Raw genomic sequence first — 18,351 nt, forward strand, 5'->3', positions numbered from 1 at the left:
CGGTCGATAGGCGGGCCCACATACAGTTGCCTCACAGGTTACTTATCATACAGGCCTCGCGACGCAAACGTGTATTGGCGAAGGTTTTTGCCACCACGGTATGGATCAATCAATTGCATATGCCGAAGCACGGATCATGCAATGTTGGTAGATTCCTCACCATCGGGCTGTCGATATTCAGATGAGATCGAGGTGCAAACTCCAGTGTCCATCGGCTCTTCAGCAATGCAGTCACAGTCACGGCTCTTCCACCTTATCTATGTAGAAAGGCACGGCAAGCTCATGTTTACCACATGCTGGCATCGACTCGGATGTGTGAGGTAATCGATGTCGATATCTTGACGAGCAGATTGGAAGCCAGTCCATGCAAGAGTTATCTCCAGGAGTGCCTTCGGAGTACGACAGCCTATTCAGGATGCAAGAGCAACGTTCAACAGACTCGGTATGCATACTATGCCAACCTTCAGACCGGAAGAACCTGCCGGCGAGATTTCCCACATATACGTTGTCAAAAGCCTCTGCGGGTTCGTTACGATTGGCCCAACGATAAGCGCAGTGCGTCTGCCATGTGTCGTCCACAAAGGAATGGTACGCATGGTTCAGTCAGAGGATAAGCGTACTGAGACCTCGAAGAAGAAAGACCTGAACAGGATCGCGTGTAGAGTCATGGGCGTGCGTCGTCAACCTTACGTTGTGTCGCGAGACTTGCGCGCATGTACGAGCGTCCGATCTAGTACAAGTACTATTAAGCGCCGCCTGCATTGAGTTGCGATGTCCGTTCAACAGCAGTGTGGTCTTTCATGGTACATAGATCAACAACACGTTGTAAGGCTCCAAGGTACTAGCTCTCGTTCGCTCAGGCGTAAGCTGGACGAAGCGTCTGCCCTCCTAAGATAAACCTCCATCCAGGGACAATTGTCAGGATGCGATTGCGCATCAGCGCGGGGTTTTGGTCTCTGATAAGTGGACAAAACGTAAGCAAACAACGCTCATCAGCTCGTAGACTGAAGCACGAGCCGTACCGTTATGTGAGGAACGAATCGCGCAGACAGCCCATTATGCTCTTCTTCTGAATGAGATAGATCACTTTCGGTTTGCGACGTTCTTCTCGAAGCCTGCGCATCTCGTCCTGGACGTTGGCCAATCTCTGCTCCATTTTCCGGTATTCCTCCTGAATCTCTGACAACTCCTGCCTATGATGAGTATCTCTCTGTTCGATCACACTTTCCAGTTCCTGCCGCAATCTCTGCATCGCTGCCGTATGCTTCACTTCCTGTTGCTCTAGTCCTAGCTTCAACTCCAAGCCCGCTGCCGTTTCTGGGACTTTCTTGTGCTCATCAACTAGTTCATGTTGCATCTGAAGCACTTCCGGTGACCTGTCGATGAAGTATCGCATGATATCCAAAGCCGAGGAGGCGTTATTGTGGTGTCTCTTCATCCTTGCGCCCTGGCTGATAGCGTCCTTGAAGAAGGTTGCTTTGCTCTCAAGCTCCTGCTCCCTGCTTGCGCCGACTTCCTCCGAAACTTCCTCCCACATCGTTGTGGCGATGAGGACGTTCTTCATGGCACCCCGTCCGCATATTTTTGTAAAAAGGCGGAAGTTTTCTCTCGCGATGCCGCCCACACGGTTATCGGATATCCGATGCAGGTATATCATGCCTGAAAGCTTCCTTCCACGCTCATACCTGCGCAGAATTAGCTTGAATAAGGGTAAGACAGTTTATGCTCACATTTTCTCCAGAAAATGAGCGATATCCTTGAGAATTTCGGCTTGAGATTTGGAAGTGTCGTCGAACCCGGGCGTGTCAATTAACGTTACGTTCGCACCGCTGATCACACACTGCGCCAGCTGCATGCTATCCGTGCATGACTCCAAGCCATCTCCCACTTTGAGCTTCCCGCCGCTGACGAGGTTAACGAACTAGTATGCATGCATGAGCTTGGGACGCTAACATTGCATGCTTTCGGCTGACCGTCGTTTTTCCTGTTCCTGTTGGTCCGATGACCCTATGCATGCGGTTATCCTAGTTGTTTTGGATCTAGACGCATAATGAGACGTACGCAATCAATTTTGCATCAATCTTTCTGTTGCTATACATGGCGAGCTGGCGGGTCGGATGTTGAGCAGGCTCGTGAGTGCAAGAGTGGATGATAGGTTATATGGTTGGAAACAGGCCCCTTGTGTCCTTCAGCCTCATGACTGGGCATGCAGTAGCGGCATCTGCCGTGCAAGAAGCTGCTCGCACTTTCCATTGAGATGCGCGAGTGTGCCTGCAGGATGGCTCGTGCTGAGGTCATCGGTGCCCGGGGGAAGTCAGCCAGTCTGGTAGATAGAATTAGTGCATGCTGCCTATCGAATATTCCAAATGAATCCAACTCACTACGTTACCGACCGCGATTCATGTTGAGCGCGCAATCATTGCTCAGTGAGTCTGCACGTCTCAACCATCCTAAACAGATGCGCACAGGCTGCATAGAGTCAGCTTCGCTCACCGTAGTCAAAGCCGTTGTCTACTTATTCATTTAACACACGGGACTATATATGTGCTCACGGATCTTGACCTAGCTCAGGTCAAGATTAGCCTACACGAGGAACAGGCGTGGTAGCTGGAAGAAGATGGTTAGTGATATTAAGCCGCATGGTAACGTCCCGCAAGATGAACTCCACCTAGTCCTTCGCCCGCATCGAAGCGATGTCAAATGGAAGTGCGATTCCATTTGGGGATCAGCCTTCCCATGCAGATGCACCGAAACCCTTCCACGTCTCTTATCTGGATTCTGTGCCATAGAACCTCGTCACGCAAACGCAGGAGGGCATACATGCACCCCACATGTCCACGAGAGATTCGATTTAAACGCACCGAGTCACTCCTCATCATGTGCGATGGGCGATTTGAAGTAATAGGAGGGATGAGTGACGCCAGTGATATAAGCTATAGGGTAAGGAAGCCGGCGTCGATATCGGTACGAGATGCTGCCCAGCGCCAGTGCTTTCTACTGAACTGTACCGTGTCGCAGTTCATCAACCCTGACTAGTGGGTCCGGATTGTGCGTTGGGTATGGCTTGAAATTCACCACATTTCAATTATAGATACATTCAGACTCAGAAACTAGGACGTCACCCTATTCAAAATGACGACCACTGGAAATATACTCTTTTGCCGATCGCTGAATATTTGTTGACATTGTGAGTAATCGGGATGATTATTTGGGCTTTACGCTGCTTACGGCCACATTGCCTATACATTACAGCCAATTTGTACCAATCCGGAAGAGGCGGACCTCGATTCGCGAATGAAGGAACGGCTGGAAGAGTGTAGCGCCAGCTCGGCCTCGTTCAGCATGCATGATGAAGATGTTGTCAGACACCTGCTTATTTGATCCAGAGAAGAACATCGCTCAGATCGGAAGGAAAGATGGCAAGAGTCTTCGGGCGCACCGCTTCCGTGTATCGTCTCCGAATCACCAATCCTCGTTGGTTCAGGCAATGGAGGGAGCTGTCCTGGGGTTAGAATGGTCGACGGTAAGGGATGCTTGTGTACAGCCAGCTGGGACGGTGAGAGATTATGCTGGGTGTTAGGTTGGTCGCACCCATCACAGACACAGAAAAGAGACTTTTCGGTTATATAGTTGTCGAATATTTTTCTGATGGCTCCGATGCTTATCCGAAAATCTCTCGTCTTGAATATCTGCTGTCTGTATGAACTGTCGAGATGAGGTGGATGGCACATTGCACATCCATAACAAAGAAACGATCGTTTTTGTCGCAGGAAAAGCTTTGCAGCTGAACTGAGAGTTTCAAGCCTGAAAGACACGTTTCGCGCCTTTCCTCCTCGTTGACTGGCTCCATGGCCTTTGTAGCTCGAGAAATGATAGCATTTGGCAGTCGAATAAAGATATTTCGTTTCTCATACCTTTCCTGTGTGACAGGAAAATGGGACTTTCTTTGCAGTGATCATGATAGTAGAAGCTTTCGAAGCGATCAATGATCGATCAAAGTAGTGATTATGTAATTGCTCTAACGATTGGCGCCCTCGCGCCTGCACAGGTGAAATACAGGGCCACTTACAGCCTTCACATCGAAAGTATTTTCTCGATCGTGATGGATGTCTTTGGTACACGTGCTCAGGTTGCAAGGCCGTGCCGTAGTGCAGAGTGCGGGGCCATGCTACATGATAGTTCGCCAAGGTCGTGCACGCTCGGCTGGCTTCTGAGCCCAGTAATCGATGGCTGGTAGCTCCAAACTTGATGGTAACATGTTCGGTGATTTGGCTGCATCATATCCTCAGCCGCGACATTTCTGAACCTCCTTCCCTAGTTTACCGGTACTGGCCCCGCAATGCCAACGTTTCACGTCAATGGGTAGATCCCTTGACATTGGCGAATGTCCGGATATTCGGTGAAAAGGCAGTGCTTCACTCGACAATCCTTTGTGCACGTGTATTGAATGAACAATGTTCGCTCCCATGTATCTGATTCGTTGTCCTTCCTGAATGACTCTCGATTGGTATTGTTATATCTCCTGACGAGTTTGAACGTAGTACCGCATAGCCATGAGATCGACGAAATACAAAGTCTGGCACAGGATCAATGCAAGCCCTGCGCTTGAGGTCGCTTCTGCTACCGTGAAATTTGCAGTCCTCTCGGCGAAATAATCCGGTTTGAGCTCACACATCGCCTTAACCGGCGAAGCATTCGCAGGTCATTTTCATTCAGGCTACAGTGTTGCCAACCCTGCTGTAGCGCAAATTTTCGAGTGGATGGTGGCGCGAATACTTGTTGAAAAGGCCCTACTAGATCAGAACGAAGGTCGCTTGTGTTGGCGGAATGCAGCACGGTGAAGCTGCCCGTGAAAATCACCGTAGAGACGACTATTTACAATCCTATCCGAAAAATTCAGGTTGTCGCTATCCATAACCAGCCGTGCTCCCCATCAAAGTAAATATAGAATGTTGCTGTCTGATGCAGCCACCACGGAATCGGAATAATGTCATGTGCATAGGGATATTGTCCAAAACATTTAGCTACACTGATCAGTACAAAGGAGAACAAGGCACGAAGACTCAACATAATAAGTGTCCGTTAAGTGACATATGTCAGCCGCAGCCATGGTTCCCACCTGGGGACCCTATTCGATCAACGGAGCAATAAGGATGATGCGAAGCATAAAGCTGTAGTCGTGCAAGTCGAGTAGTATCGCATGAGTGCAAACATTGGGAAGTAATCATATCACATAATGGAGCAGCATGGGCACCGCGTCTTCGACTTCGGGCTTTGTGCGGGATAATCCATACACGGAGGCTGTTTACCTTTTCCTCCTGGAACTTCTACGGTGAACGTCCTGCTGTCTGCTTCTGGCAGGCCATCTTGAGACTCGAAGACAGTCTGACGTTCTTCGTTTTTCACACTCGTGCTTTGGAGCTTGGAGGGACGCGAAGCGGTAACATGAGCGCGTGTGAAGTCAGGATGGATGTACTGTCCTCCTGTGACAGGCGCAACGCCAGTTTCGACCGCGCCGCTGTTTCGTCGTCTATGCTGATGCTGGTCATCGGAAGACTTAGTTGCGCCTATAGCAGAGTGTACAGCAACTCGGAAAGAAGCGTGGTGGGTAGCATTCACAATTCCAGGGATTCTGCTGGATGGTGATGGCTGAGAGTCGTTCGGGTCTGTCCATGGGATAGAGGGCGTAGAAGTGGAAGGTGGATCGGCTTGGGAGGTAGTCGGCGAAGGGAGATGCTCTACGGCGAGAGGTACGGCATCTGCATTCGGCAAAGGGTACGTGCGACTTCGACCATGTAAGACGCCGAGAAGTCGTGTCGCGCGACTAATCAGGTCCTTCAGCTTCCATGAAATGTCCTCGGCTACAGCGGGATCGAGCAGCCTGGATTTCTCGATCCGAACTTTCTCGATCTCCTTCTGCAAAGCATCCCAACTTTTCTGCAATTCCTGAGCTCCGTTCCGCTCTGACTCCGCAAGTTCTGTCTGCGCCTTAACCATTTGAGCTTGGAGCGTCTGCATGCTTTTGATCGCCTGCTCTTCGAGCCGGTCTAGCTCACTTTGCATATAAAGGCCCGCCTTTGTCTCGGAGACTCTCTTGTGCTGATCGGACATCTCCTCCTGCACCTGGAGCACCTGCGATTCGCGTCCGAGTAGATCCTGCACGATCTGCATGGCCTCCTCCTGGGTACCCCCGTAGCGGCGTAAATGAGCACCAAGTTTCAGCGCTTCCTTGAAGTAATTGTCTCTGAGCTCGCCTTCCCTGCGCATGCCCGTTGCTTCATTTATCTTGTCCCACATCGTTGTGACGATCACAGCATTCTTCATCGCATCATCTCCACAAATCTTCCGGAATAGTCTGAAGTTCGCTATAGCGGAACCGGTCATGCGATTATCCGATATTCTGTGCATGTAGATCATTCCTGTTGGCTTTGTGCCGTTCTCATACCTGGAAAGGTGGTATGAGAGCTAATCTCCTGTGACGCAGGTTAGAACTTACATTTTCTGGAGGAAGGTGGCGATCTGATGTAGCACATCCGCCTGCGGCCTTTCTGTGTCGTCAAAGCCGGGCGTATCAAGAATAACGACCTTCTGGTCCGATAACTGGAACTCCGCCATATCTATTGTCTCGGTGCAGGATTGCATCTCGTTGCCGACTGTGAAATTAGACCCGCTAACGAGATTGACGAACTGAATGACATAAAACTCGGTACAACAAGCAGTCAGGCACAGGACATAGCAACTCACCGACGTCTTCCCGCATCCTGTGGTTCCCATGACCCTAACCAATGAAAGATATCGTTACAGAAGTCCTAAACGGGAAGAACTGCGTGGAGACGCACAATATGAGCTTTGGGGCCACTGATTGCATGGGGGGATTCGCGTATGTTTGGCTAGGCATGAGGGCCTGGGGGATGTTGAAGATGTTGTGCGATGCTGGCGGGAGCGAAGCAGCTGAAGGCTCACATTTATACACAGAATTTGCGGAGAGTGCACAGGAAAACATCCCATGTTGAGGCAGTAGTCTGGCCGGCGCCGATGATTTCCGAGATTCTCGTGTTCATGGTCCACAATCGCCACGATCAATTACATTCTCGTGTTGATGGACCACAATTGCTATGATTGATGAGATTATATCAACAGTGATTCTTGACATTTCCGACGGTTTCGCATAGCCCATCGGGGGGTAGCCTTCTACCGGTCGGAAAGGTGGCGCAGTGAGCGTCTAACGAAAGGCATCGCAATGCTGTGCAACGCATAATCCACTTCAATCTCACCAATCAATGGAAGGCTCCACTCGGGAATCGCAATCTTCCGTGAGCGAACTAGTGCCGTTGTCGCCGCGCATTATGCATGCGGACCGGACGCTGAAGTTACACACACAACAAGAAAATGACGATTCTGGCAGCGAGAGGCGACACATTTCCAGCTAGTGCGAGGGCATATCTCCACACATTCAGCGCGAAGGTCGGATCTAGTGGGCATCTCTATACATTCAGCGCGTGGTGTCAGAACGTGCATGCGAAAAGCCATCAAAGATGCGTATCAACATGCCGTCACTGAGACATTCATACTTTCTTCGAGAGATTAGGATAAGTCGCGCGGGCCTGCTACCCTAAGACCGAGGCAGAACCTGTCCGCGGCCGAGCTGTGCAAATCGGCTTCATATTTTACAAAGGGCAGTGTGGAGGTACTGACGCTCTATTCAAATGCCAAGGCAACACTGCCGTTGTGGAATGTTAGAACCACTCGGGACCACCTGCATCATATGATTTGACCACCTGTCAAGGTAATTGAGCGCCAAGTGAACAGCCATAGGACAAGACGCGCAGGAGAAATAATCGCAAGCAGGCTACTGAGACGAATGATACGCCCAATGGATCTACAGAATATGGCGGTTGATTAGGCTGACGAGAGGCCTGAGCTGCGCATTGGTATTGGATCGGAGTCCGATGCTTGTTAAGTGGTACCACAGAGGCGACTCGGCTCCGCGAAGTACGATGGCGTGTTTGCAGCCTTGTGGACACGCCCTCTTTCGACGAGACTAGAATGAGCTATGCGGCGACCGTCATAACGATGATTACGAGACCCGTCTACTTTGCAAGTAGCCCGTCCAACTGGCTGACTAAATCCGGCTCTGCCATGTCTCATCGTTCGCACTCGGTAGGAGAGATCCATGGCATGAGCTACGTGCACCACGACCGAGACAAGAACCACCTTAGGGAACTTCAGCATGTGCGAGATGCAGCCGATAGATCGCGGAGAAAACGTGTATAACATATGTGCAGAGATCCTCCAGGAAGTTTGGGTGAAAGGGAACGTGAGCTGGCGAAGGGGGATGTTCCCTTAATCTACTTACTGATTAAAGGCCGCATGTCTTCCGACCTAACAACATCCAGAAAGATCCAGCCCAGGGAAGCTTGAAAAACATATCAAAGGCATCCGACACGCATGAGATTAAACCGGGCAGCACGTACATTATGTAGCGCGGTGACCGATTAGGATGTTCTTCCGGCGGGCCCGGGCAAGCAGACTCGATGAGCCGAAGGAAGAACAGTACCAGCAGGATCGAGAGAATTTAATGAGATGGAGAGCCATAGAATGAGCAGACATCATTGGTCTCGAAGATGAACAAGGTGAACGGAAACGCAGAGAGAGAGAGAGAGTCCATGCTAGAAGAAAAGAAAATTATCGATGGCCGTTCCGTTGGTTCCAAATAACAGAATGTTATTTGGCTATACCATGAGTGCAGACTTTACCGCTTACATAAGATAGGAGGTTGTCCGATCACCCTTTCTGGGTTAGGATGTCGTCCGATCGCTGGCGCCACGTCTGCGCCTGCGTTGCTTTCGCCCTAACTTGCCCGCCCATCTTGCCGTAGACGACATTCGGACGGTCACTGATGCCCAGGTTATAAGTTCTACTTGTCCCACCCGTTGTCGATGCCATCGCCGTTTATACCGCTACCGTTCACGCCTTACATCGATTCAATGCCATACTACTGCTACATCACGCGGGCAACGTTGGATGGCGGAACGTTGGTCAACCTGGTGCGAATCATCCCCACTCCACTGATTCGACCTGAACGTGGGCGGGCCTCCCTCATACGTATTCGCGCAGTTCAATCCGCATTGGTGTCGTGCTGATTACTGTCTGTGGCGACTGCTGCGTGCCCTACAGGCCATTCAGCGCAGGCGTGCACTCGGTCTGCCGGGTCCCCGGGGCATTGTATGTCAAAAGCGACGCTGCCCTCGGCATGTCACCCGAGTGCGGCTTCGCGGAGGACAGAGCATGCCGTGAGCATCATCGATGATGGCGACGAGGTGTCCACGATGCTAACCGGCAAGCCGCGGCAGGAGGAAAAACCCTGGCCACCGAACCGCTGATCGGTCGCCCCTCTGAAGCATTCGCTTCCATTGCACAACACGGTGTGAGTAACCGTGCTAGAAGGCGTCGAAACACAGTCGCGCGGTGGCAAACGGAGGCGGAGCGGGAGCGAGCGTCTGCAGGGAGAGCCTTTCCATGCGCTCGTACAAGTCGCCGCTCCGCTGACGTGCCGCAATGGAGCTGCCGGAGGCAGAGCCACTTGCATCGCTACAACGATGCTTGAAGCCGCACGGACGTATGCGTCTGAAACGAGACCAGCTAGTTGCGCTTCATCAATCAGGTGAGCCGCGTTTGGCGCGCATAGACGTCGATGGATGAGGCCTGAGGCCTGAGGCCTTGAGGGGGCGGGGCTTTGCTGGACGCGATGTGGAGGTATTCTGTCAACGATGGCTGCTGTAGGGAGCCGCTTATGCCATACGTACCGTTCACGCGTAACGTTAGCAGGCTCCTTACCATACCTACGCGTCCACGTACCACGCTAGACTTTCTTTTCCGTCATTCAATGCATTGCTCGTATATACAGCCCTTTTGTAATCTGTTCCTCCCCTATGCCATCTTCCTGCACATGCCTGTTATTTGGAACCGGCGCTCGTCGCCAACTTACCCAAGTGGCTGAGCGCCATGCTTTGAGGCGCGCGTCGAACTGGCATGTGACTAATTCTGATACAAGCACCGCCATTTCCTGCCAGCTTCGTTCTCATCAATCTCATCTTCCGGTCAAACCATTCGCTACTGAAATCGCTTGCCTCTTCACATGCTTATAATGCTCCAATATTGCTGTCGTGTCCGGCATCGCTCAGCCTGTGTTGACGTTATACTTGCTGTGGCACATTCGAACAAGTTCATGATGTATGCATATCGTCCTCCGAGGCGCGGGCTTTCGAAACTGCAGCTCTATGTTGTCTTCATCTACCCTATCGCACATTGGTTGTGTGGCTTCTTTCGTGAAAACCCTTTCCCTTGCCCCATCTTTCATCATGCCAAATCATCGACAATTACAACTCAGTGACCTGCCGTGATAGAGGTTGGAGATGCGATGATTCTGTTGTTGATGATCGATTGATCTCATGTAGTGCTCATCTATCTCACTGAGTCCTAGTTTCTGGCTGCAAGGAGGACTCGTAGCAATCTACTCATCTCCTAATCCATGTGCACGTCTTCTGTCGTTCCTCTAGGGTAGCTGGAAGCTGCGGAAAGGTTTTCATGCGTCATTTTGTGTTCAATTGTGAGCTGATTCTCTCACCTTTGTGCCGTTGGTTCGTCATTGCTGACATTGGCGGAACTTCTGCCTTAACCCTCCAGCGTCACGTCGGCTTCAGCATGACCAAGTAGTTGCGGCCGTTGCTTCACATAACTCGTGGACCTGCTTAGCCGTCCATCGACAATCAAAAGGAACACGGATTGACCGGACAACGATGCGATTGAGGTTTGAGATCATCCGATTAATCGAGATGATATGAGACCTTGCAGCTTCCTGTCTCAACTGGCCACATGCTAGTAAGTACAACGAATATTGCCTATCGCTTGCTCGCTCAGTGCTGCAACGCAGCCTTGATGTTGGACGTGATCTGAATTTCTTACCATCAGTCCTTGCGATTAGTATTCGAAGTATTGTGAGCCGACTGACATATTGAGTAACTACAGATTGATAAATGCTTGTAATGACTTCATCTGCAAGAACAACAACTACCATGGATGATTTTCATATCTCATCTGCAGAATGCAGTAAATGTCAAGTGAAGTGGCTGATATCGCAGTGCCCAATCTTGCGGCGGGGCGCTTACATATTTTGCAATCTAAGGGCAGTCGTATATAGGCTGTGTGCGAAGTACTCGTCATCATATGTAACTCACGATGATGTACTAGCTAATTCTACGGTAAGATTTCTATAACACGAGGCAGCTATTCGACCTTCAATAATGATACGCATTGCACAGATATAGGACTACAAGTTGCCGCCCGTATGTCAGCATATTCGTCGATTACTTATGAGCAGCCCTTAGATGGTTACTTGAACGACCAGGTCTGCGTAATAGTCGTCTACAGCCCGACATGATTGCGGTCAGACGATGTCGCTGAACTGTCGCGCCAGTGGTCCCGTCGTCAGCTTGAATCTGCTGCCGTTCCTGTTCGAGCTTCATTTTAAGCTCTTGTAGCTTGTCGTACGCTCCTTTGAGCTCTCTCTGATCTTCGCTGTCCTTCCGCTTGATAGCCTCGTCGATCTCCCCCATCATCTCCTGTAATCGCTGCTCATTCTCGCGCTTCTTCTTCTCCAGGGTTCCCAACAAGGCCATCCCGGCAGCGGTATCACGCAGAGCTTTGTGCTGCTCTAACAACTCTCTCTGGATTGCAAGTGGTGCCGGAGACCTGCTGCTGAGATACGACAGTATTGCATCTGTGGAGGAACGTGTGTTATCGTTCCGGAAGAGCTGAGCACCAGCATCGATAGCGGGTCTGAAGAAATTGGTGCGCAGTTCCTGCTCTCTCGCTATCGCAACGTCTTCCTCGACTTCGTTCCACATGTTCAGCACAATGGCGGCATTGGACAGTGCTTCTTTGCCGCACAACTCTGTAAACATCTTGAAGTTGCGCAATGCTATGCCTCCCATCCTGTTATCGGAGATGCGATGGAGATAGGCCACCCCGGTCAATACCTCTCCTCTCTTAAAGCTGCAGGGTCACAATCGATGAGCGTCACGTCTTGAACATATACATATCGTACTTACGAGGACGAGAGATGCTGGGCGACCGTTGTAAGAATCTCCGCATCGCTCCTCTTGGTGTCGTCAAATCCGGGTGTATCAATCAGAGTGACTCTGTAGCGATCCTGGAACGTAAACGATTGGGAAGCCTCTACGGCTGCCGTGGTAGACTCTAACCCCTTAGAAACTCGCAGTTGTGATCCGCTGACGAGGTTGATGAACTAGGGCGTGAAGAACTGCTCAGGCGGTGTCTTAACACTTCGTCAATGCTCAACGTACGGATGTTTTCCCCACTCCAGTAGGGCCCATGACCCTTCAAATTGCAGTCAGCTATCGCTGCTCTAACGCATTGAATTGGTTTACTCACAATATGATGATAGGTTGGAGCTTGTCTGTATTCCGCTGTTTGGCGAAGTGGAACATCACGTTGTCTCGTCCGGTGGTCAGTGAGTTCTTCCTGGAGGTTCGCCAGACTTTTGTAAGCCAAAACATGCGTATCACGCACACAGGAGGCAGTCCGCTCATTTATCTACGTGTCAATCTTGTTCATATCTCCTAGATTCATCGCCCAGCGCAATGCTAGGCTCATGACCTATGGACTCTAGACTGCGAGATCACGATGATGCAGCGAAAGTTCCCGAGATGTTTCAAAGGTGATCATTATGGCAATTCCAACATCTGCGGTCAGACTTTGACACGTCAAAATAGCTATCTACGCGCTGTCAGCGAAGATCGGAGGTTGAGAATTGATATCCGTGATGCGATAATAGCCGGATCTGCGAGCGACGGTTGTGCTGATCATGCTGATTACATGCCACTCTAGCATAACAAAAGACATCAGATCGGACGCCGACGATTCGGAATGCTGTCATGCCCATGCAGAGAAGAGAACATGGCATTTTGAGCCTGATGAAGCGCAATTCATATTGTTAGTGAGGCAAGCGTCGTCGTCGCCAGATGCTGCCTGAGACGAGAATTGATGCGTAAACGGGCTATTTCCATATACTGATACTCTCTCGCAGCCTGACAGAAACAAGTGGTGAAATACAACCTGCACGACCTTCAGAGCTGTGCGTATTAATGCGTGCTATCGGCTCCGACCTGATACCGTTCATTTTCGCGGCATTTAATGCATCATTCCTGTCCTGCGACCGCCACCTGTCAGCGGAGGTGCACCGCCTTTACGGTAAACCATGCGCCGGATAGTACCCACTAGCATCGCCACACCGCCCCGTTCTAATTTCCGTCATCATTCGCAACTGTGCAAGGGCTGGAGCCTGGACAGCCCTTCCGGACATTGTATTGTGCGGTACTCCATGCTGAGGGCACGCCTACAGATCAATAGTGCGTCTGAAAATAATAAGATTATTTCTTACTGCAAGGCGATGACACCCGATGCTGCTTTGCGTTCTATGTACATGTGTTTGCGGATTTCAGCACCGCAGTCTCGCGTACTTTGGGCATCGGCGCGTGATCGATTCGAACATGCAGTGGCAGTGTAATGGCGATGAGATGAGTCTGGTCCTACAGCTGCTGCAGCGTATCCTGGCTACACATCATTCTTCAACGTTTCTCGTGCGCTATACAAAATCTCATTAAATGGCAGGAGGCAATCGCTATGTCAATTTCAGTCATGCGCTAGGACTTTAGTATATGCGGCCAGGCATCCGGAACTGACAGAACTTTGTGCTGACATGCGACTCGACATCGCTCACGCTCGACGGCCAAAGATAGTCGATGGTGAAATGGATTTCGTGCGTGCGCCGGACATGAGAGGTGCTGAAAGGTTTGGAAATGTTTCATAGACATATTCTCGATGCATAGAGTGTGCTGTCTACCGAGACATTTGTCAGTGCTCCTTGTCAGAACTGAAAGGGAGATCGTACCTTCGCAACCTGGAATCAAACAATGAAACCACTGTCATCGAGACACCCTGCCCCGTTTCTGTACCTCTTGATGACGGACTTGGTACGCCAAAAGATAAATCCAAACGCTTTTCTCTCCTTGACAGCGAAGTATGTGGCTTGCCCCCGTGATTCGTCCTCTCGTAACTTCTGCAGCTCGTTCTGCATTCCGTCCACCCTTGCCTTCAGCATCCTGCATTCTCCCCGCATTTCCTCCATATCCTCCTCGTGTTGCATCCTCTCTCGTGTTACTGCTACATCCATCTCTTTCCGCAAATCGTCTAGCTTCGTTTTGTACCGAAGGATTTTCTGCTCTAGTTCAGATCGTAACTCGATAGCAGCTTCGGTCTGTGGGAGAGGTATACGTTCATCGACCAGCTCGCATTGCATCCGGAGAGCCTCTGGTGATATGCCGATAAGTGAAAGTATGACTGTCATCGCCGAGTCCGCATTGTTGAAGTGGCGCATCATACATGCCCCATTGTCGACGGCGTCTTTGAAGAACAACGGCTTGCTGCGGAGCTCTTGCTCTCTGGTCATGCCAACTTCTGAAGAAACATCCTCCCACATGGTTGTAACAATGGCGACGTTCTTCATAGCTCCTTTTCCGCAAATCTTTGTGAAAAGCCGGAAATTCTCTCTGGCAATACCACCCATGCGAACATCGGATATGCGATGCATATAAATGATTCCTGATAGCTTGACTCCCTGTTGGTACCTATTGCATACCCGAATCATTAGCCAGCATAACGAGAATGGCTGTGTAACTATCGCGCACGTTTGCTCGAGGAAATCGGCGATGTCTTTTAACACGTCTGCTTGCGACTTGTGCGTGTCGTCAAAGCCCGGCGTGTCGATCAATACTATGTTCTCGCCAGCGATCGAACATGGCGCGCCCTGCACTGTTTGAGTGCACGACTGCAGGCCTTCTCCTACTTTAAACGAAGCTCCGGATGCCAGGTTGATGAACTACACAAGGCATAGTACATATGAGACGTGAGCGTGGTTATAGTGTGCCTTGCTAGGACTGACTGATGTTTTCCCGGTCCCTGTAGGTCCAGTGACTCTGAAAATCCGAAAATCAGGGACATCCATGTTGAACTCGATGTTGCGGCATACGCAATGAGTTTTTGTTTTCTGTTCATTATGGTAGCGCTGAAGTGCGAACTTGGGGGACGTTTGACAAGCGGTCGAAGGTTTTGAGGACATAGAGTTTCAAGGTTCATTTACATGATGCCTCGCGGCCTATACATGTGAAAGTTCCGCAGTTTATCGATGTACCCCAAGCGTTACGGCACTACTCGGGAAGACCGCACGTTCAGAAAGTTGATGTCCGCAACAGGTAGCATTCTAGAAGTTGGCTAGCTTCGTTCTATTGCTGCCTGTGGAATGATGCAGTAACATGCGCTGACAATGAGGTCGACAGATAGCGACTCCACCGATTGCGCGACGATTGGCCGCCTGAAGCTTTCCCACTGGAGGCATCTTCAGGGGAGGCATCAGCATCCGACAACGCTTGCAATTGCGGAGTTTCTTTCGGCTTGAACGTCGACACTGCAGAGTGAACGAAGTATGTGATAATATCAGAAAGGGCATTTCCGCGGAGAATATCGAGACTAACGCACAAAGGTACACTGGGAAGTCCTCCAGCCAGAGTGATACGCGTATTAGCACTGGTAGTCATCCTAGTAAATCATAAAAAATTCCGCAACAGCTCATTCTGCTATGATGATATACATTGTTACCCCTTATCGACAGCAATCTAAGCAACAGGTCGATACATAGAACTTTTACACATCGGTGATCGAGACGGTATTCTTCAACACAGTTACGGCGATTTGCCACTTGCGAGCTGTTCACGGTCGACTATCTGCCTCGGCATGGCAACTTCGCTATGGTGGAAGAAATGAACAGAGTGATGATAAACGACAGGAAATAAGAAGACCTACATTCAAGATCATTGAATGCAACAACATAGAATCGCCCTTCTTTTCATCATTCGGTGAGTCGATCCAACATGAAAAGCGCCAGGAAATGAGGGAGTGTCGAAAAGACCAGTGGGCGCTGACTGCGACTCCGATGCGGATAGAGAAGGGAGAGCCAGCTGCGAGGACAGTGGTGATGTTGAAAAGGGAACGGGCCGAATAACAGCAGGTCGTCCTCCCGTGGGATTATCAAAGGTCTGAATATGTCGTGAATCCTCATCTATTCTCCGTCTGATGCCGTCTAGTCTACGATGTGCTTGCTCGAGCTCTTCCCGATCATCCTCGTCCTGCCTCGCAAGGGCATCATTGATCTCCTCTTGCATGTGTCGTAGTTGCTCCTCGTTCTTGCGCTGTTTCTCTGCGAGATCGCCCAGTAGAGCCATCCCAGCAGCCGTGTCGCGAAGCGGTTTTCTCTGCTTCACTAATTCTATCTGAATCGCAAGCGCGATAGGCCTTCTTGAAGACATATGGCGTATTATCTCCTCTGCAGAGGAAGAGCCGTTGTCATGGTGGAAAACACTGGCTCCTGCGTCGATGGCTGGTTTGAAGAAGATGTCTTTGGAGACCAGCTCTTCCTCCCTTCTGAGCGCGACTTCAGGATCGACTTCGTTCCACATATTCAGCACAATCGCTGCATTTGGTAGAGCCATGCGTCCACATAGAGCCACGAACATCCTGAAGTTACGTAGAGCGATTCCTCCCATCCTGTTATCGGAGATGCGATGGAGATAAATGACTCCAACGAGCCTTGTGTTCTTCAGAAACCTAACGTTTTGAGCTACGTGTCAGCCCATAATCGTTGGATGGCAGCGTCCTCTTACTCATATGACAAATAAGCGGCAATTATGGTGAGGATCTCTGCGTCGCTTCTCATCGTATCGTCAAATCCTGGTGTGTCCACAAGGGCGATGTCGTGACCATCCAATTTGAATGGTTTCGAGAGCTCCATGCGGGTTGTAGTGGACTCCAGGCCTTTGCCTACTCGTAGTTTCGAACCACTCGCCAAGTTGATGAACTATGTGATCAATGGGTAAGTATGGCGTTTGGAATAAGGCAGCCATCTTACAGTCGTCTTGCCAGCTCCGGTCGGGCCCATTACTCTATGTTGCCATAATAGTCAGCCACCGCCGACTGCTACGTCTTCCGATATTTACTCACAGGATTACCGTCGACTTGCGCTTTCCGACTTTGGTTTTCATTGTCGAATTGGGCATCTTGTCCCGTGGTGCTATGTGCGCGTTGGGACGTGGAACCTTTGTACGGGGATGGTCAAACGTAAAGGACACGCGAGTGCCGCTAGCGCCCATACGGTAGAACTCCCTTCGTTTGCCCCTGCTGCCGATGAACTAGAGTATGATACTCAGTTTAACGCCACGAGACTATTCGAAAGCATGAAACTCTTCAACACCACGCCTGTAACTCATGGCGTTGAATTGACATCATCCGGCTCAAAATCTGGCCAGCGACGCCTTTGACGAAGCCTTTGAGGCATATGAATTTACGCTGACCGCAACAAAAAGTACCTCCTGTACTCCTATTCGTCCGAGGGACCTGTCTACCTTCAATGATCATGTAAAGTCGCTCTGCAACCTGCATTATTGAACTCACAATAGGCCATTTGTACGTAATGATACCGGACCTGCGTCACAGAAGCTGCAGCACGCGGCGCGCAGTGCCCTTCTTTGGGCGATATGAAAGCCTCGCAACTTCATGACGGCACTTGCAACAGACTTGTGTTCGTCTCCTGCCTGCATTATATGGCTTGCCTTTCGCCGAGATTGCATTCAATCCGGTCAGCAGACTGACACGGCTGAGCATGATCCGCGTGTAAGTCACCCAGATTGTTGCAGGCCGAAGGGCTTCTAGTGGTTGCTGGGCGGCAGCTTGCCTCGAGAAGCAGTAAATTTTTTTGGATGTGAGATAACGTTCGTGAAGGAGCGAGTGCGGCTTTCAGAGCTTTCATCGCAGTTTCAAACACAACGTCTGGCAAACAAAGATGAGCGTCTCCCTTTGAATAGCAGGATAACCGTTTCGGGCAACGTATCAAAATACCGAAGCTCTGGGTCTGTTGAAGACAGCATGCACTCTCGAACGGCCCATGGCAAGCAGCAAGACCTAGCAGGACGCGTGGACAAATGTCAACGGGGTAGGGCACTGGTGGCACAAGCCGCGTCGATTTCATAGATCAAGAAGTTTAAATCGAATGCATGGAACCCACAACCTGTTGCAAACTCCAACAATCGGTTTAAACGTCTCGAAGCATAGTAAATGGTTGGATCTACTCCTTTATACACGTTAATGCAACAGAGATTAGCAATGCTTCATCCGTCCGCGTTGGACGGCTCACCCTCCCGATCACTGCACCGAAAATGGGAA

At 50.4% G+C, this 18,351-nt stretch overlaps 8 protein-coding genes across 8 annotated transcripts; all 8 read right to left on the bottom strand.

Annotated features, from left to right (window-relative positions):
- Positions 1–1,024: 1,024 nt before the first annotated feature.
- LAESUDRAFT_763637 (P-loop containing nucleoside triphosphate hydrolase protein) lies at positions 1,025–2,099 on the bottom strand (the record flags this gene model as incomplete). Its single annotated transcript, XM_040913301.1, has 4 exons — positions 1,025–1,685; positions 1,731–1,921; positions 1,974–2,007; positions 2,062–2,099. 4 exons carry the CDS (start codon positions 2,097–2,099, stop codon positions 1,025–1,027), a joined length of 924 nt encoding a protein of 307 aa, XP_040759242.1.
- A 930-nt stretch (positions 2,100–3,029) lies between these two features.
- LAESUDRAFT_457280 (uncharacterized protein) lies at positions 3,030–3,892 on the bottom strand. The gene is made up of 2 exons (XM_040902551.1): positions 3,229–3,892; positions 3,030–3,168 (listed from the first exon to the last, which is right to left on the bottom strand). Exon 1 carries the CDS (start codon positions 3,729–3,731, stop codon positions 3,240–3,242), a length of 492 nt encoding a protein of 163 aa, XP_040759243.1. The 5' UTR covers positions 3,732–3,892; the 3' UTR covers positions 3,030–3,168; positions 3,229–3,239.
- Positions 3,893–4,794: 902 nt separating this feature from the next.
- LAESUDRAFT_731067 (uncharacterized protein) lies at positions 4,795–6,930 on the bottom strand. Its single transcript, XM_040909968.1, has 4 exons — positions 6,840–6,930; positions 6,745–6,778; positions 6,497–6,687; positions 4,795–6,445 (listed from the first exon to the last, which is right to left on the bottom strand). The coding sequence occupies exons 1-4, from the start codon at positions 6,896–6,898 to the stop codon at positions 5,230–5,232; spliced, it is 1,500 nt and encodes a 499-aa protein (XP_040759244.1). The 5' UTR covers positions 6,899–6,930; the 3' UTR covers positions 4,795–5,229.
- An 813-nt stretch (positions 6,931–7,743) lies between these two features.
- LAESUDRAFT_457405 (uncharacterized protein) lies at positions 7,744–8,336 on the bottom strand. The gene has a single exon (XM_040902552.1). The coding sequence runs from the start codon at positions 8,275–8,277 to the stop codon at positions 7,957–7,959; it is 321 nt and encodes a 106-aa protein (XP_040759245.1). The 5' UTR covers positions 8,278–8,336; the 3' UTR covers positions 7,744–7,956.
- An 828-nt stretch (positions 8,337–9,164) lies between these two features.
- On the bottom strand, positions 9,165–9,760 carry LAESUDRAFT_457467 (uncharacterized protein). Its single transcript, XM_040902553.1, has one exon. The coding sequence runs from the start codon at positions 9,587–9,589 to the stop codon at positions 9,257–9,259; it is 333 nt and encodes a 110-aa protein (XP_040759246.1). The 5' UTR covers positions 9,590–9,760; the 3' UTR covers positions 9,165–9,256.
- A 1,606-nt stretch (positions 9,761–11,366) lies between these two features.
- Positions 11,367–12,526, bottom strand: LAESUDRAFT_752575 (uncharacterized protein; the record flags this gene model as incomplete). Its single annotated transcript, XM_040911732.1, has 4 exons — positions 12,454–12,526; positions 12,366–12,399; positions 12,111–12,307; positions 11,367–12,054 (listed from the first exon to the last, which is right to left on the bottom strand). Exons 1-4 carry the CDS (start codon positions 12,507–12,509, stop codon positions 11,367–11,369), a joined length of 975 nt encoding a protein of 324 aa, XP_040759247.1. The 5' UTR covers positions 12,510–12,526.
- Positions 12,527–13,642: 1,116 nt separating this feature from the next.
- LAESUDRAFT_457796 (P-loop containing nucleoside triphosphate hydrolase protein) lies at positions 13,643–15,515 on the bottom strand. The gene is made up of 5 exons (XM_040902555.1): positions 15,110–15,515; positions 15,023–15,056; positions 14,769–14,959; positions 13,973–14,708; positions 13,643–13,920 (listed from the first exon to the last, which is right to left on the bottom strand). Exons 1-4 carry the CDS (start codon positions 15,214–15,216, stop codon positions 13,988–13,990), a joined length of 1,053 nt encoding a protein of 350 aa, XP_040759248.1. The 5' UTR covers positions 15,217–15,515; the 3' UTR covers positions 13,643–13,920; positions 13,973–13,987.
- Positions 15,516–15,517: 2 nt separating this feature from the next.
- LAESUDRAFT_457496 (P-loop containing nucleoside triphosphate hydrolase protein) lies at positions 15,518–17,406 on the bottom strand. Its single transcript, XM_040902554.1, has 6 exons — positions 17,134–17,406; positions 17,042–17,075; positions 16,797–16,990; positions 15,940–16,740; positions 15,616–15,882; positions 15,518–15,544 (listed from the first exon to the last, which is right to left on the bottom strand). The coding sequence occupies exons 1-4, from the start codon at positions 17,280–17,282 to the stop codon at positions 15,948–15,950; spliced, it is 1,170 nt and encodes a 389-aa protein (XP_040759249.1). The 5' UTR covers positions 17,283–17,406; the 3' UTR covers positions 15,518–15,544; positions 15,616–15,882; positions 15,940–15,947.
- Between the last annotated feature and the right edge of the window lie 945 nt (positions 17,407–18,351).

This window comes from Laetiporus sulphureus, assembly GCF_001632365.1.
Source record: "Laetiporus sulphureus 93-53 unplaced genomic scaffold LAESUscaffold_59, whole genome shotgun sequence".
Taxonomy (NCBI): Eukaryota; Fungi; Basidiomycota; class Agaricomycetes; order Polyporales; family Laetiporaceae; genus Laetiporus; species Laetiporus sulphureus.